This window comes from Centruroides vittatus, unplaced genomic scaffold, assembly GCF_030686945.1.
Source record: "Centruroides vittatus isolate TY-2023 unplaced genomic scaffold, ASM3068694v2 contig_299, whole genome shotgun sequence".
Classification (NCBI taxonomy): domain Eukaryota; kingdom Metazoa; phylum Arthropoda; class Arachnida; order Scorpiones; family Buthidae; genus Centruroides; species Centruroides vittatus.
This window is the reverse complement of record NW_027121909.1, coordinates 554,874-573,739: the sequence shown is the minus strand read 5'-3', so window position 1 is coordinate 573,739 and position 18,866 is coordinate 554,874. Positions and strand designations below refer to the sequence as shown.

At 28.4% G+C, this 18,866-nt stretch overlaps 1 protein-coding gene across 7 annotated transcripts in view; it reads right to left on the bottom strand.

Annotated features, from left to right (window-relative positions):
* Positions 1–18,866, bottom strand: part of LOC136972618 (uncharacterized) — a 264,970-nt gene that overhangs the window by 23,016 nt on the left and 223,088 nt on the right. For all 7 annotated transcript variants that reach the window (XM_067267201.1, XM_067267202.1, XM_067267197.1 and 4 more), the window contains exons 7-14: positions 13,895–13,956; positions 13,670–13,815; positions 13,355–13,594; positions 9,728–10,081; positions 7,267–7,365; positions 4,532–4,638; positions 2,012–2,206; positions 1,781–1,840 (exon numbers count right to left, since the gene is read on the bottom strand). In XM_067267201.1, coding sequence (XP_067123302.1) covers positions 1,781–1,840; positions 2,012–2,206; positions 4,532–4,638; positions 7,267–7,365; positions 9,728–10,081; positions 13,355–13,594; positions 13,670–13,815; positions 13,895–13,956 — 1,263 coding nt within the window. The remainder of the gene's footprint in view (positions 1–1,780; positions 1,841–2,011; positions 2,207–4,531; positions 4,639–7,266; positions 7,366–9,727; positions 10,082–13,354; positions 13,595–13,669; positions 13,816–13,894; positions 13,957–18,866) is intronic.

Genomic DNA, 18,866 nt, shown 5'->3' with positions numbered 1-18,866 from the left:
TAATATTATATATGTTTAATTTTTATGTAAGTTAATCATTGAACTAAAGTTAAATGACATGCAAAGATATATAGGAAATCCTTGTTAATTCAAACTTGGATAGTTCAAAATCCCATTAGTTCATAACTATACTATTTGTCCCAGCCAGGGGTATAGAAATTTACATGTTAAAGAATTTGGTTAGTTCAAAATATGGCTTCTTTGAAATTTGAAGTGAAAATTCTGTCTGAACTGTTATATGGATAAGTTAACTCATTTGTTTAGATCAAAGTGCCTCTATACTATAAGAGAACAATAGACCAAGAACAACTCTAATCTGGTGAACATGGCTTTACTGTTACAGTAACACATTTTTGAATGTCACCTTACCCATGGACTACCCTTTTTTTCTTTATTTCATTAAATACATCTGGGTTTCGAGATTGCAAGATTGGGCTATGAGTAGCAGATAGAGATATTTGTAGGGCTCTAGGCTACTACATTTAGGTGACTCACTATTTTTAGCCCATTTTAAAAATAATTTGGGCTACATTTCAAAGAAGTTTGCTTTACTTTTTATAAAAACTTATCTGGCAACCTGTGAGGTTCTCACTGGACAAGTGTTGTTTAACTAGAGTTTATTTATATTATTGATAGTTATTAATTAAAGTAGCATTCTGTATACATAGCCATATTCCATTTGCTTAATAAATTACATCAGTTATGTGGTGTTTTGTCCCGAAATTGTAGATCTTGGATAATTTTGCAAGTCGCAATTGTTTTGTCCCTTGAATTTTGAACTAAAGAGGATTTCCTGTATTGTATAATAGATCCGTGCTTTTATAGCCTAATTAGTTCTTGAAAGACGGTTATAAAAGAAATGAGCAGTTATAAATTAAACTTGATTCCTTTTAAGCTCTGTCTTATATAAATTAAACTTTTATTTCTAGAAATATAGTTTGAATTATATAATACTGTACTAACAGAAGAAAAAAATAAACAAAATAAAATAAAATGTGACACTTGTGTAAAGTATTTCATAAATCATAAAACATTACATCACTTGTAAAAGTAAGAAGAATTCAGCAGTATTCATCTTATTTTATTAAAAATAAAATTTTATTGAAAAAACATTTTTTGGCTTTTTGAAAATATATACTATATACAACAAATTTAAGATTTAACATATAAACAACATATAAATAGAAAATAATTACATAATTTAAGATAATAAAATTTTTATATTCATTAAATTCTTAAATTTTCAATTTATATATTCTGTTATTTAAATAGTCCATTGTGATCTGAAATGGCTTTCAAAAGCCAAAAATATTTACCCAATAAAATTGTTTGCAAGTGTAAACAAATTTCACAACCAGAAAGCACATAAAGTAAGAAAATATCACCATAATAATCTAGCAGTGTGTTTAATTCAAACATCTAACATTTTCAACATGTTTGGCTGTCACTTTTTTATTTAATTAAATACATTTGTAATAGAACATTGTTCAAACATTTGTGTTTTCATTCTATGTCCAAAAGAAATTCCATGTTCCAGATTTTATTCTTTGTTATGTTTTATTGATGTTTACCTGATAAACGTCATTCAACATGGTCAAACATGTTAGTTGTTTAAATTAACATCTTTCCTGGAATATTATAGTAATATTTTTTTAAATATTATTTGTAGTTTTATGAAGGTTTCTAATAAAAAATAATAAAATTTGAATTATTTATATAATTTAAAATAATTTTTAATATTTAAAATCATGAAAACCAACAGAATTTTCTGCTTACTTACGGACTGCTTCTTGATTAGATATGGTGTTTCCAATAAAAATGAAATAATATCAATAAATGTCTGAAAATAGAGATTTTGAATTAATTAATTAATAATAATTAAAGAATTTATAATTTAATATCTTAAATCACTTATGTAATTAGTAAATTTTATAATAATGCTTCAATATAATAATATTAATATAAAATATTTATTTTCATATTCATATATTCAATTAGTTTGATAACGTACTTCTGATATATTCCATGAAATATTAAATTGATTATTTATATTTTCATAATAATCAAGCATTCCTTCTAGCATTTCAGCAATTGGTTCACCTTCTGCATGATGAAGATTAGACTTTTTATCAAGAATATATGCTTTAAGCTCTTGAATTATTGTTTCTAAATCTGTTAAGTAATAACCCATCTTCATACTGTCAAACTGTTAAAAAAATAAATTATATATAATTATATAAATAAATAATATATAATTTATTACTGCAATAACAAATCTATTATCTAAATATAAAGAAATATTACTTAAGCTTCATATGAATAGATTTCACTAACTTTCAATAAGATAAATGCCCTTATAACTTAAATGAACATTAGTGCATGACAATTTGAGGCATTGTGTGAGGTTGCTGAATCATGCATAATGGCAGGATATCCAAGCCATGATAAATGGCCAGGTAACAGAGACAACTCTCCAGTTACAAACAATTAACCTGGTTTATTATACAGATTACACTCAAATTACTAAATCTTCCATTGGTGAGAGGAATCAAATTGCAGGATCTTCTCCCTTTTTCTTGAGGAGAACAAGGGCCTTATAGATGTAGTCAAAGTCCTTTCAGAGGTTGTCAGTCGACGATCAGCAATTGGAGCAAAGGGTAACGAGTCTGAAGTAGGGACGATGACATTGAAAATGATTCCTTTTTCTTTTCTTTCCTGATGGATGTTCACAATAGTAAAGGCAGATCAAGGAGCTCTTTGTTTCCTTCAAATTGTAGTTTTTATAACTTTTTTCAGGTCCCAGATTGACCACTTTGATTGGTTGTTTGTACTCATCTCTGCTTTCCAATTGGTTGCTGCTCGTTACAAAATGTAACAAGATCAGAATCTAGACCATGGGATGAGTCAAAATTGTCCATCAATTTGATCCCAATCGAAGGTGGTTGATCTTAGGACTTCATTATTCTGTTGTTTTAATATGAGAAGTACACTTTTACCAATAATTTCCTCCAAACATGTCCTTTTGTGGATATGAATTTTCTATTTTTCATTTTATGGCAATTTTTCTTTTTTTCTTTTTTTTTTTTTTGCCGCTTTACAAAATATTTTTTTCTATATACAAGAAAACAAAATTTATTCGTTTGTGTGGTTCCGGTCCCCTTCAATAGTCTCACAATTGTAAATTGATTTTTATTGAATTGAATTAATTTTCAATACTTCAAATTGAATATCAGCTGCTCTTGAACATCCTGAAGTACAGCTCTTGAAGTACAATACCTACTGCTCTTCAACATCCTGTTTTCTTATACTTCAATATTTCTTTGCCTTTGGTACAAGTTAAGATGATGATTATCCAAAATGAATGAACAATATTTCTTGTAGAGGAGAAAGATAAATGAAAAGGATTTTTAAGTAGAAAAGAAAGGGGATAAAAGATTATGTTTTGGCCTTGGAAGGAAGAACAAGACAAGAATGCTGAAAGGGTTAATGTAATGAATTATGGGAATTTTTTGGGAGTTCAAACTAGATCCCTAGGAACATTGGAAATCTAAAGAAATTGTGAAGCAAGTGATGATTGGATCTTGTCTGCCTTTATCTGAGTATTATTTTTCCTGTATGTATCTTGTTTTTTTCAGTCAATATTCTCTATTCTATTTATCTTTCTTTTCTTTTTTCTTGTAACATACAGAATATGTGTCTTTTTTGAGTTTTGTAGGTTTTTTCAGATGGTAACTATCATATATTCATGAATAGAAGTTGATACACCTTCTATTCATGAATATATTATAAAAGTGTAAAATCTGTTACAAGTCTATATGTCTTAAGAAGAAAATTAGTATTGATTAATACTGATGAGTTAAAGAATGAAATGTGACAATATATTACAATCTATTACTAATTAGTTTTCTGTAATCATTAGATTAGTTCTAATTCATTATTTAGTTTATTATATGCCTATTTAAAAATCAATAATATACTTTATTTTCTATTAAGGATATCATCCTGTTGCAGAATTTCTAATCATTAGAGATCTTAGCACATTGTCAATTGGTCATTCAAATTTCACGAATAGTTAATAATTCTGGTTTTAGCAATTGCTTCACCATGAATTAATTCATTGTGGGAAGATCTAAGAAAATCTTTAGTTTTGCCTGACCAATTAATTTTAGATATCTCATGAAACAGTCATATAATGTATTGTTAAATGGAAAATATTAAAACTTTTTAACTGAAAAAATATTTCAAAGAATTCTGTGTTAGAAATTGCATTATTAACATTTAATTCTTAACACAAAATTTCAAAATTTTGAAATACAATGAAATCTTAGTGAAATCAATTCATATATTTAACTTAACTTTGAATAAAATGAGATAAATGCATCCAAAACTTATGAAATACTCTGTAAATGAGAGAAAGTTGATGGGATTAAAAGAAAACTGAACAAGATGAAATAAAGTTTATTATTTTTATAATATTTTTCTCAAAAGTGATCATAAAGAAATAAAATATTTAAAATTAAAATATACAAACCTGAGTTTTAATACTTTTCAATCTTGCTGATAAACATGAAGAATAATCAGGTTCTTCCCAACTTGCAATATTTCCTTTTCTAATAACACATTTTCTACTGATAATACCTACAAATTTTGTAATTTAAATTAAATTTATTTAAAATATACAGCTGAATGTGATAATATTACCATAAAAATAAAATAGGCATGTCAGAAAATGTATGCATTTGAAGATAATGATAGTTTTACTTAGTTTAGGGATCCCAGTAATACTGGTTAAAATCTAAAACTGAAAAATTCAATGATCAATACTACTTATTAGGTATCAACTTTCTATAGTTTTTTAATATACAGTCTTTGTGTTTTGTTGCAACTGCTACAATATTTATAATACCATTCTAAAAATACACAGGTTGTCTAAAAATAAACTGAATTTTTGTCTAAGAACAAAAAAACTAAGCAATACAACATTCAGAATGAGTAATAAAATTTAAGGACTTTTTCAGTTCCTGTTTTGGCACCTGGTTTAGTACTGCGGTCACAGCAGCAATGAAAGGGACTCATTACAAGGATATTCCCGAGATCAATCTCGGGAATATCCTTGTAATGAGTCCCTTTCATTGGAATTTTAAGTTTTGGGAACAGAAAATAGTCACAGGGAGCCAAATCAAGAGAATAGGTTAGATGGTCTAAAGTTGCAATACCTTTTTGAGCCAAAAATTGACGAATGGCAGTGCTCTATCATTTACATAATCATACATGTATGGTTAAGTAAATGATCTTTAATTGCCCAAAAAATCCACCAGAGGACTTTCAGTTAATAAGTGCGATTATATGACATGGATGCTGTTGTAAAAATTTTAACATCTTTTTAATGTTTTGTAGAGGTCAAATCCTACAATGAAAGGTTGATGTTGAGAACATTTTTAATGTGTAACTTTTAATAATCTTTATAGATCAATATTATGAAGTGTTTTACTTCAAGTTACCTACTGTTTAGCTCCTGAATGGAGTGAAAGAGGATTTAAAGGACTTGAACATTGTTTGTATTATATTTACTTTTTCAAATGGAAGAAAGATGTGTGACATGATAGATCAGCAAGTTCTGGAATGTCTTTATGATACTTATTTGAACCTGTAATATGTATAAAGAGGAAATTCCATAGCATACAGAAACAAAGAAACACATTTCTCTTAGTAATGAAAAAGAAAAGTATACTTTTGTTAACTTTTGGAATTGACGGCCGGATGGCCGAGCGGTCAAGGTGGCAGCCTACCGCTCTGGGGGACCCAGGATCGAATCTGAACGGGTCAAATAATCCCCAGGAATTTTTCGGGGGTGGTCCGTTCGGATATGTCGGGCCCCGTCCCTCACCACCCGGTCGCCCCATTGTGGGCCTGGCCAAACCCATAATGGGCCTACTAAAAGAGGCCCTCTTAGTGCCCACAGGGCGGAAAGAGTTAAAAAAAAAAAAAAAAACTTTTGGAACATAACCCTATGTTTTGTTTTTGTCCTTTGTTTCGTATAGCATGGATCTGCATAACATGGTGCTTTTTCAGTACCTAACTACCATGTTGCTATATGGGGATATCTATATTTAAGTTTGACTGGAAATGTTTTCCAAATATTGAAAAATATAATTACTACCAGTTTTGCAGATATTCTATCATCAAAATACTGGTATTGAAAATTTGTCTGGTATTGAAATCCCATTTATTTTATTAAGATAATAGTAAATATTTTAATAAAACATCAAATTTTTCTCTAGACAAAATTCAATTTTTTCATGTTTTCAAGAAACAAATAGTTTTAACTTATTAAACTAAAACTAAGTATAAATCTTTGTTTATGTAATCATGTTTTGGAAGGAAGGCTTATGGAATGATGTTATAAAAGAAATGATTGCAGGAAGAAAGAAATGAGAGAAAAAAGAATTAATATAACTATCCTTGTTTAACTACAAGCCAATCAATGCTGTATGTCATCAGGTTAGATAATGGCTATAATACTAATAAATTATGAAAACAATTTGGTATTAGAGGGAGGCATTAAGTGCCATCTCTTAATAAATTTAATAATTATAATTTTTAATTAAATAATTTAGAACTACTGGAAGATAATAATCAGCCCAGAGCAGGACTCAAACCTGCAACTCCTGCTTACCATGCAGATGCGTTGCCAATTATGCTACCCGGACCTCCGGTCCAATCTCATCGTCCAGTATATATAACATTATGTTGCAACCATCGATGATTATTATGGTGCCAGCTGGGGACACATCCAGTAAACCACTCCAAAGTGCTCCAGTAGTTATAAATTATTTAAATTATTTAATTAAAAATTATAATTATTAAATTTATTAAGAGATGATGCCTAACACCCCCTCTAGTACCAAATCAAACTATTTGGTACTAGATCTTTAATTGTCTTGTTGATATGAAACTGTTTCATAATTTATTAGTATTATAGCCATTATCTAGCCTGATGACATACAGCATTGATTGGTTTGTAGTTATACAATGTATCGGGTTTGTGGTGATGTTATTTGTTTATCTTTATTTGATTCGTCCACAAGGATGACTTAAAAGAGGATAGTTATAAGGAGCTAAAGACAAAAGTGCAGGATAGAGTAGCATGGAAAAAGAGGTGGTGCTCACTGGATCTGCTATAACTAGCAGAAAACTAAGAAAAAAAGGAATCATATTTATTTATAAAACATGATTACATAAATATTTCAATATCAACATATTTACCTTCATATCCATGAGGACAATTTTGAAGATTAACTGTATTAGCAGCAGTGATACTCCATTCTATATTTTTATGTCTCTCAGATTGACATATTGGTGTTTCTATTAAAGAAAAAAATTAAATTTTAATTGTATTTATTCCAAATTGATTTAAATTTTTAATTTTCTATGTTTTTATTATAAATTTCTCTTATTCAAAATATAAAAGTTGTTTATAATTAAAATTACCCTATACTCTTAAGCTGTTCAAATGTAATTTATTTGATTTCATAATATTAATTAATTACTTTCATAATTTTCTTTAAATCTGTAACAATGCATGATTGTTACTTTCCACTCTGAATTCCTTGAGAATAAATATTGGTTCAACAATCCTTAAAAATAACTTTAAAAGGGAATGAAGGAAATGCTGTTTAAATTAAAGCTTCACAAAACCACTTTTTCAAATTTAAGCAATAACAATTTTTAAAATTATATATCACTAAAATTAAATTTTTCAAATAATTTAAAAAAATTTTAATTGCTGTTCTCAAATTTATTGTAAAAAATCAATTATTTGACTTGTGTTATTAGGCAATATTACTACTTCCAATTAATAAATTTTTGAAACAATATTTTAGTAAATAAAAATAACGATATTTTTATTTGCTGATCTCAATTTGATATGATATCAATTACAGAGATCAAATTGAATACATAGGTTGATCAAGCTATTTTTTGTGACCACCAAAAAGATAAATTTAAAAATAGTCAACCTTTACAATATCCTATGCAATGCAAAAACTGTTCTAACCACAAAATATGACTGTGTAACAACATTTAACCGTTGTTGATATTTGTTTTTGAATTTGAATTCAATAAAAATAATTATATTTATGAAAAATTTTTATTACTGTAAGCATATACAATCAGAAATAGTCTGACAATTGCATTTGCTTTATATCCTTAAATATTAATTACTTTTTGGTCTAAATTTTATTTATTGATTAGAATTAATAATCTGTTTTTTTATTAAATATGTATATAAAAAATATATTATCTAATTAAATGACTGCAATGGTTTTTATGATGGAATTATCATTGAAACAGTTCAATAATGGCTTTATATAGTAGGTTTAAATATTGTGAATTGTAAAAATTGTGTCAAATTGACATTAAAGGTCCTCAGAATTCACAATAACAAAGAATTCAAAAGAACTGTTCCATTTGTATTTGTTGCAAGTTAGCTAACTGAATATATGTAAAGTGAAAAAAATCAAATCAAATTTTAAAAAATAAATGTAAATTTTTTTGTAACATTTTAAAGCATAAATCATTCATTTATCACAATATGATACATCTATCACAGGATAAAGGATTGAAAGAGCAGTGCAATGTAATTATTATGATGTGCTATATCTTTAAAAAAAAATTGTAGATAGAAGAGAATTTAATCTTTCAAACTAACATGAATGCAGTTTCTTTAATGAACCATAAGAAGTAATTTGTAAAAAAAAATAAGGGGAAAAAAATGATAGTATCATATATAACATAATATTATATAGTGTAAATAATAGTATTCTTGGCAATGTTATAGTAAATAATAATAAATCAATTCTTGTTGGTTTGTAACTTTATACAAATCTTTATTCTTAAACTGATCTGGACTTAAACTCTAGAATTGACATTAAGCTATATAAGGAGATGGACAAGAGAACAAAACATTGTCAAATTGGCATAGCACATACCCCAGCTCTTAAGACATATAAAACCATTGATTCCGTTTTGAAGGCAGATCAAGAAGTAATATACCCAGTGGAGTTTTTAAATTCCTTGAACCTGATCTAAAGGTTGGAGCACCAGTAATGCTTTTATGAAATTTTGATCCACCAAAGTTATACAATGGGGTAAGAATTATTGTAAAAAAAAATGATGCTGAATGTCGTTAAGGCAAAAATTTTAACATGAAGTTCAGCATGAGATGTGTTAATTCCAAGAATACCATTAATTCACAAGGATATACCATTTCAGTTTAAGTGGCTGCAATTTCCAGTCAGATTAGTCTTTGCAAGGACTATAAACAAAAGTGATTGGTGTGAACTTGGAAAGTCCATACTTTTCTCATGGCCAGCTATAGTTGGCTTGCTCTAGAGTCAGAATCCCTGAAAAATTATTTGTATATGCACCAGTGGGAAAAACAAAAAATATTGTAAATCAAAAAGCTCTACAAAATTAACAAGTTCAAATGTTTTGTATAAAACAGAAAATTAGATGTAAGAGTTGATTATGTATAAGCTTTTTTTAAGAAATAAAACTAAATTCAAAACTATATATAAATTTTTTATCTTTGTTCTGTTTTACTCGAGCAATGCCAGATACATAAGCTAGTATTTAATAAAACTGTCTTATTAATTAATTAGTTCAAGTTATTTTAATTAAGACTTAAAAAAAAATACAGCAACATAAATAAATAATTAAATATTACCTTTATCGATGACTGTTATAATACTGTCTTTCTTAGTAGTTCCAGTGTTACTGGATATAATGCATGTATAAATAACTGATGATTTTGCTGAGTGAACTAACAATCTAGTTCCTACTGGATATAAATCTTCAATAAGTTCTGTTTGAAGAGATGGATTTAATACTTTTCCATTCTTAAGCCAAGTGTATCCAAATTTGCCATAAGTTTCAGGAATACAAGTAATTATGAAACTTTGTCCTTGATAAATTGTTGCAGTTAAAGGTTCTAATAAAAACAAAGGAGCTGATATAACATTTACTTGCAAACTTTTATTGTGTGTATTATCCCAATCTGATACTTGGCACGTAAAAACACCTAAAATAATAATATATGATTAATAAGAGTTTTTATATTATTTTTATTAAATATTTGATATTCATTTTGCATATAGAATGTGTCATTACATGTGTGAAATCAATGTAAGCATTACACACGTAAAATTACGCTGTATACAATGTTTTATTAATTTAAACTATATGTCTACATACAACAAAATATAACAATATTGAAATATAGTTGGTAAATTCAATTGCTATTTTCATTAAAAAATATTAGCATTATTAATGTATGTAGCATGTATAAATATTTTTTCTGTAAATAAAAAGCATTCATCTACTTACATCTATAAAATAAAAATGTGATGGCTGAGTCTTATATATTTATAAGTTAAATTTCAATAAAAACAAAAGTTTTTTAGTTACATAAATTATTCTTATAATCACTTTAATAATGAATAAATATTTGGAGCTCTGAAGTCCACAGTGAATTTACTTACTATACATTATTTAAACTTTTCAAAAATATTAATAAAATAAATATAATGCTGGGTTTTAAAGATTATTGTTAAATATTTATTTATCTATAGATCCAACATTATTTGAATTGTTTTACTAAATGATTAAAATTCTCATTTGTAATGAATCATCATCATGGACATTAAGAGCTTGTATTGACCTGGAGTGGAGTGGGTTCCTTTTATCTTTTAGCAGACCATTTTTGCCATTTTTTTCTTTCTTTTTGAACAAATAAAGAAACATTCTATGTATTTCATTAATAAAAAGAAATTTTAAAGACTATCTTTTGTTAGTAAAAGTAAATTAATTTATAAGCATTGGAACCACAAAGGCTACTAGGCTGGGAAAAAATCCTCAGCTTCCTCCTCTCAATGGTCTTGATCATCATCAGTTTGTTAATGATTTTGTCAAAAAGTTGTTTAAAATTATAAATTATGCTAGTAAAGTTAAAAATTATCTCATACAAATGCTTTTAATTTGATTGCAACTTTATTTCAGATAAAGATTTGAAAAAAATACAATTTGTGAAAATGAAACATATCAATATAAATTTACTGTTTTAAAATTTTAATATATTACTTTATATATTATTAAATTTAATAACTTAATATATTTATTACGCTTGCATTCTTTAATTAGATGTAAAGTATCAAGTCTATACTTTGCATCATAACCTGTCTTAAATGCTTGGAAAATCAAACATATTTAAATCATTATATTTTCATATATATTTCTGTTATAGCAATAGAAAAATATATTATATTAATGATTATGCTTCATTATATTTTCATATTGAAAGATTTTAATAATTTGACTGCCATTTATTTTTTCAGTTTCGTTATGAATTCCTATATTCATAATCATTATCTTGCCATTTATAATAGAATTATTTTTCATTAACTTAATATTTTCAATCATAGTATATAGAAGCGGTTTTTAAACTGAGGTCTGCCAACCACAGGAGGTATTCACAATATACTTGTCAGGAATCTGCAGGTCCATTTTCTAAAAAACACTTTTATTTTATTACTTAATAAATAGTTTAAAATAATATTTAAATCTATATTAAGCTTTAAGTAACAACATTTATAATAATTTATTATAATAATATAGATAATGTGATAAATTTGTATATTATATATCTTAAAATATTATATCTTAATGACTTTTTGAAAAATAAAGTTGATTCATTTTATTAAATTTTATAATTTATTAAATTATTTTAACAACACATTTCAAATTAATGCTGTCAAAAATCCATCAAACAATAATATAAGATGCCTGAGATGCTTATTATTTTATTGCAATTTATTAATTAATGACTAAAAGCTAAAAATATGGATATGCCAAAATATAACTGAAACCTTTCAAAGTTTTGGAACCACTAGTATTGTAGTGATTAAAAGGATAGAGAAGCCATGTTTATCTTCTGTAAACTTATTCTGGAATTCTGTAAAATATTCTGGGAAAGTGGCAGCCATCTGTATAGTCAATATAGTGGCTGCTGCTGCTGCTATATTGACTGTACAGATCAGTCTTATAGGTAAAGCAGAGAAAAGGAAAGCAGAGAGAATGATATTCTTCTGTCTGGAGAATGAAATTTTTTTCTTACAAGTAAAATAGGAAAACTGATGCAAGTTGTACATTTTATAAACTTATTGGAAAATTGATCAGATAGTGAGTTATTCTTTTTTTAGTAGAAAAGTTTAATATAACTAATTGATTTTACATTTCTTTGGTTAAAAAAAATTCCCTTCCATTACTACTTGGAATACAACTATGTATAGATAAACAAGTATTATTCATTTCCATAAACCTTTCTTGGTTGTATTTTATGCCATAAAATCCATATTTGTAAATATTGTATGAAGTTATATTGTGTCAGTTAATATATCTATTTTATATAATCAATAAATTACTGTTATAATATTTTGAATTATTTGTTGCATGCATGTGTTATTAATTTCACTTTTAGTAGTGTAAAACTACTAAATATAAATCAAACATAAATATTTGTTCTTTCTTCCTCTTTGTTCTTACTTTTTACATTTCCATGTATATATTGTCTACTTGGACTTCGTTTATTAATAGGACTTATTATAGTGGTGATGTTTCTGATTAGCAAAGAGAGGAAATCTTAGTCAAAAGTCAAAATAAAGATATTTTGTTTTGACTAAGATTTCCTCTCTTTGCTAATCAGAAACTGGTAAAATAACTGCTATTAATAAACAAAGTCCAAGTAGACAATATATTCACAGAAACAAATATTTGATTAATTTTTTAAATTTATGTTTACAGTTTTATACACAATTAAATGTGTTTGTAATTGAAATTTTATTTGCTCTAAACATTATAATTATGTAAAATATTTATTGAAAATACTTGTAGATATTCTTTCAGTGAATATCAAAATCCATATTTACTTGTTATTACGATTGAAGTTAATTCGCAAATAATGTGACATTTTATTCAGATATAATCACATAAGGAGTAAAGCTACTCACTGTTTTAGATGTTTTTTATTGCTGTCAGTTTGTCAAAAATGCATTTCGGCCCAAGATGAAATGCATTTTTGACTTCAGTTAACTTCAATCTTAATAATTTGTTGATATCTTCATATATGCAAAGCTCTATTTACATAACAAATAAAAATGTTTGTAAAGCTCTTAATTATAGCAATAAAATAAGGACATAATGATATGGCAAAATTGAGAATTTAAGTTGCATACAAGAGAAATGCTACTATTAAATTTTTCAACAAATTTTTTTAATGAAATTATTTTAAACTTCTTACCTGAATCTAATATATTTGTTCTGTCAAATCCTAATAAAGCAGTATATTGATCCCTTGAATTTTTTGGCACTTGAGATGTCCATATAGTACGATATGGTGTATGAACATTAATTGGAGCACCATCTTTGAACCATTTGAAAGACATGGAAGCAGATCCTTGTGCAATGCAAGCTAAGCTAAATTCAGTTCCTTCAACAATTGGCATTTTTTCAGAAGTTTCTATTCCTTGAATACTAAGAGCTAGAATTAAAAAAAAAATCTTCAGTTTTATTTTCTTAACAGTATAATAATTGCATCATTATTTCAATGAATTACCTGGTTCCCATTTTAATATTAGATATGTGCGATTAACACGATATTTATCAATTTTTCCAGTTTTCAATGCCTCCTCTAGAACAACTTTAGCTTGTTGGTTATCATCTTTCTCACCCAAAAAATGAAAATGTACAATGGGACTAGGTCTATAATAATGTTAGATTTATTAATAACTGCACAATTTAAAATCTTCAATATTTGTAAGCAAAAGATGAGAATACTTACTCAAAACTTGTGACTGTCAAATTGTCAACCTGATAAAGTCGTGGTTTTAGAAGTGCATTAAGCTATTAAAAAATACAAATATACTATTATATTAATTAATAACATACTAAAAATTCTTTTAATATTGTAAAAACAATCTTAATGTAAAATAAGAAGTAAGAATTTTAAAATACAGTAAAATCTGTCTATGGCGACCACCCACGGTTCCTTCAAAAAGTGGTCTTTTAGACAGAAAGTCATCCAATACAGGTAGTGCTGTAATACCGTATTTCCATACGTATTTTGCGCAATTTTTAGCCATTTCTACTAAACAAAACTCGAGGTGAGCATTTATAAGCAATTTTTTCAACGATAGAGCTATATTGGTATTGTATTTTTTCTTATCGGATAACTCGATTTACAGGCGTCATCTTGATTTTATGATAGATTTAATACCAATATTTTAAAGATTAATACAGTACTTGCATTTTCTCAATTATAATGCACATTTTCTTTTTTCCAAGATAATTAATTCAAGTTGTTTCTCTTCGTTTTCTCCTCAGTTATATGTATTACATCATCAATATAAAACCATGTGGTATCTCTCCATCACTTTGGTTTTAGTTTTGGTTAGTTTAATCTTATTTTAACTTCAAAAATACTGTATTTTTTTAATATTTAATATTTTTTTAAGTACAATAAGAAAAATTATTAATTAATAATAAAACTATTTTATTATTTTTTGTCATAATGTGATTTCATTACATTCTGCAATTGTCCAATGACAATCGTGGAATCAAAAAAGGAAGGTTGCGTGTAAAACTGATTTTTGCATTAATGCATTTATTGTTGTTTTGAATATTTTGTGTGCGAAAATTACTTGGATATTATTTTTCTAAAAATATCCTGAAAATAAGGTAGGTTGGTACAGAAACTATTTATTGCACATGTACTGTATATGAGCTTCAAAAATAAATAAATAAATAAATAAAATAAATTTTACCAAATGATGAGATCAGCTGATTAATTGTATCATGTACAATATTTTATATGTCAAGAAAAATACTGTAGGTCTACAGTACGATAAATTTACAGTAAGGATACAATATGTATTCTTGCATGTACTGTACCTGTATTTAAATTCATGTAAAGTACAACACCGTTTTAAAGCAATTTAGAACAGAAAATTTAATAAATTAAATTTACATGTACAGGTTAGACAATACATATTTACATGTGCATATTAAAAAATTCCGTTACCTTAGTCTGTCTAACATGTTTTAACTTTTGCTTTAGGATAACTTCCTCAAGCTCGTTTTCAATTAAATCTGTGCTTTCCAAAAGATGTGGTCTTTCAAGATTGACAAACATTGCTTTCAATCTTGAAATTGTGAAAAGCATCTCTGATAGTGGAAAAGGTTTGATACGAATATCACTTTGTTCTTCATTATCATCGTCATCATTTTCTGTTGTTTGTGATGGTTGTTGATTAGTCTTTTCCCCAACCATAAGTTGATCCTCCCAGTTGTTATCCAAATCTTTAAAGCATTGAACATCTTCAATAGCTACAATGTCATTAATTTGTGCAGCAGTACAAAGCTCTTGAGAAGTTCCGCTTCTAAAATATTTTCAGAATCCGGAGCATCTGCAGAATTTGGAAAAACCTTCCTTCTAAAACATTCTTCAGCCACACCTTCTAAAACGTTTGTTGATCATTTCAGAATTTCCTTCCTTCCAGGCATTTTTAATCCATTTAACTGCATCCAAAACAGTCAGTTGTTTAGCAAGTTGTGTTGCACTTTCAAGCACTTTCCAACCAAACAAGCAAAAATTTTACAAGTCCTTTTCTGTATAGTATCTTAAACTCCCGAATTATGCCGTGATCTAATGGTTAAAGGTGGCTCGTAGTGTTGGGCGGAAAAAATTTCAATTCAACATTCGAAAGTAATCTTGGGGGATGGCAGGCAACATTGTCCAGAAAAAGCAGTGGTGTAGCAAGGGGGTGCAAGAGGGTGTATCATGCCCCGGGCGCCCCTCGCAGAGGGGCGCCCAAATGGTCTCCAAGACAAACTATATGTGTTTCTGGAGAAGGGAGGGGGGTGCCAATAATGTTGTGCTCCAGGTGCCAGTTATGTTCACCACATCACTGAGAAAAAGTAAAATTTTCCTGTTTTGGTTCCTCATTTTTTCACTTAATTTTTCTATCCATTCTTGAAAAATGTCTGCTGTCATCCAAGCTCTGGAGTTGGCTTTCCAGGTTATGTCCAAAGTTGAGATGTCAATACCTTTAGAGCAGGGGTCCCCAACCCTATGCCCGCGGGCACCATAGCGCCCGCCGATCGTTTTGTGTGCGCCCGCCGCTGTGCGACCACAATAAAAATAAAAATATTTCAGTTTTCAATAAAATGCTATGTAAAAGTTTTTTCATTTTTAATGATTAACCACACAAAAGTAGAAATGGCATCCAACACAGATAAAAGCACAAAGCGAAATGCGACCGATCTCTTTTTCCTCTCGCGCCAAATTTTCGCCAACCAAATTTCCCATACCTAAAATGAAATTAATCGGTCCGTTTCTATGGTTGCTGTGACAATGCAGACATTTGTCTGGAGCTCATTCAGCGTTGCCATATTTGGCCACTTTGCACCAAATTTGGCTACCCTTTTTTTAGTTTGGCGTAAAAAATATCATTTGGCGCATTGGCTACTTTTTGGGTTACATAAATTTGACATGGCTACATTTTTGGCTACATATTATTTATAAATATATTACTTGAATAAAAATCACTTTAAAATGGTGTTTTGTCGTTTTTGATTAATTACAGACCCACATAAAACAAATATTTGTTTTATTATGTTTTTCAAATTATGCTTTTTTTCGAATACATTTTTGTTTGTCTCCTTTATAATAAATGAATATATCTATTTTTAAGTAAAAATTGAAAGTGTCTGTAGAATGTATTTTTTTAAATATCCTTTTTCGTGACAAAGTTTTAATACTTATTATTATAATCTAGACATGTTAATCCTTAAATAATAAAAGTAGAACAAAAATAATAATTTTCCTATTTCAAAGAACTTCTCAAACCATAGTTATTTAATTTGAAAGTTGACTGACATTTCTTTATTAAACTAATATGTGCATTTTGCATATATCATGACCCTTCATCAATTTGGTTTTAGGTTTTTCTGTTTTAAAAGATATTTTAAGCAATTTTAACTTTTTCCTTTTTAAACTCCCCCCCCCTGTAGGCACTAAGGCCTTTTTAAGCAAGCCCATTATGTATTCGGCCACCATACAATTGGGCGGCCAGGTGATGAGGGACAGGGCCCGACATATCCGCTTGAACCATCCTGAAAAATTCCTGGGGATTTTTCAACCCGATCGGATTCGATTCCGGGTCTCTCCAGAGGGGGTAGTTTGGAGGGGTTGAGATAGAAATTTTGGATCTTCAGAACGACATTATCCTAAAATCCATTTTATCAGATGAGAATTTCTGGAATATAGTTGAAAGAAACAAATTTCCATTCTTGAAAAAAGCAGCATATAAAATAAAATCGTTTTCGGTTCCACATACTTGTGTGAATCATTGTTTTCAACAATGAACATTATAAAATCAAAGTACAGATCACGACTTACAGATGAACACCTTGACGATTGCTTACGAGCAGGAATAACATCATACTCTTCTAATTACAAAGCTATGGCCAATAAAATGCAATGCCAAAAATCACATTGACTTTGAGATTTATATTTTTTTATAAAGAATTTTTATACTTTGTAGATTTTGTATGCATTGTTTAGTAATTACTTGTTTTATAAAAATTATTGTTAATATTCTTGTGTATGTTAAATTACATTTTTGGAATTAAATGTTTTTTGTATATCATGTGTATGTATTATTAACTATGTCCAATTCTAAATTCACCTTGAAAAAATAAATGGTGCCCGCCGTCCGACCGGTATTCTAAAATGTGCTCTTAGGTACAAAAAGGTTGGGGACCCCTGCTTTAGAGCATCTAGGTTGAAGTGACTTAGAAATGACCAATGCTGGTTCTTTCTCTCCTAATGCATGCTCCTAATCCCTATAGCAAAACATTACAGTCCAGCATTCTTTCGCCATCTTGCCTCCTAAACACTTCTTTCCCTTTACAATTAAAGTTTTATCCAGAATGGCACAAAAAAAGGCCTGTTTTGTCTGTGTTATAGACATGGCTAAAATCATATCCATCTATCATCGAAAGAACACTCTGTTTCCAATCTTCTACATTAACTTGATTGACGTCACCACTTTCACCACACAAAGTACGATAAACAATGTTATGACGTTTCCGGAAACTTTCCAGCCATTCATTGCTGGCGCAAAACGACGAAATCCCTAATTTTCCTGCAAATTCGTATCCTTTTGCCTGAATGATTGGTCCACTCAAAGGAATCCGTTTAGCACTTGCCTTTTGAAACCACTCCCATATCAATTTGTTTATCTCTTCATTCAGTTGCTTTCTTTTTCGTTTGCTATCCTTGTTTCCATTGCTTTCCCATTCCTCCAGTATCGACTTCTTCTGTTGTAAAATTTTAAAAATTTGCGTTTTCCACAGTTAAATCTCTCCGCTAATCTCCGTTGTGAGAAGTCATTTTCACTTTCTCTAATACGACTTTCAAATGACAGCACTTCGCATCTCTCGTTTTTCCGACATTTTCGAACAAACAGAAATTAGTTTTTTTTTTTTTTTTTTTGTAGCTGGATTAATCCATTAACACCTGCAACTAATTTCAAGAGTGAGAGAAGTGCCCGAGATGGGTTTGAACAGGAGTTTTGACTAATTCATTATACAGGGTGGACCAAAAAGAATATATGTATTTCAAACTGATATATTTAATAAACTGTAAGACATACAACTATGGAACTTGGGACACATATTTATGAAACTCTCTAGTTTAGATTACAGGTGTTCAATATGTCCTCCACCAGCGACACGAACAATATCACACC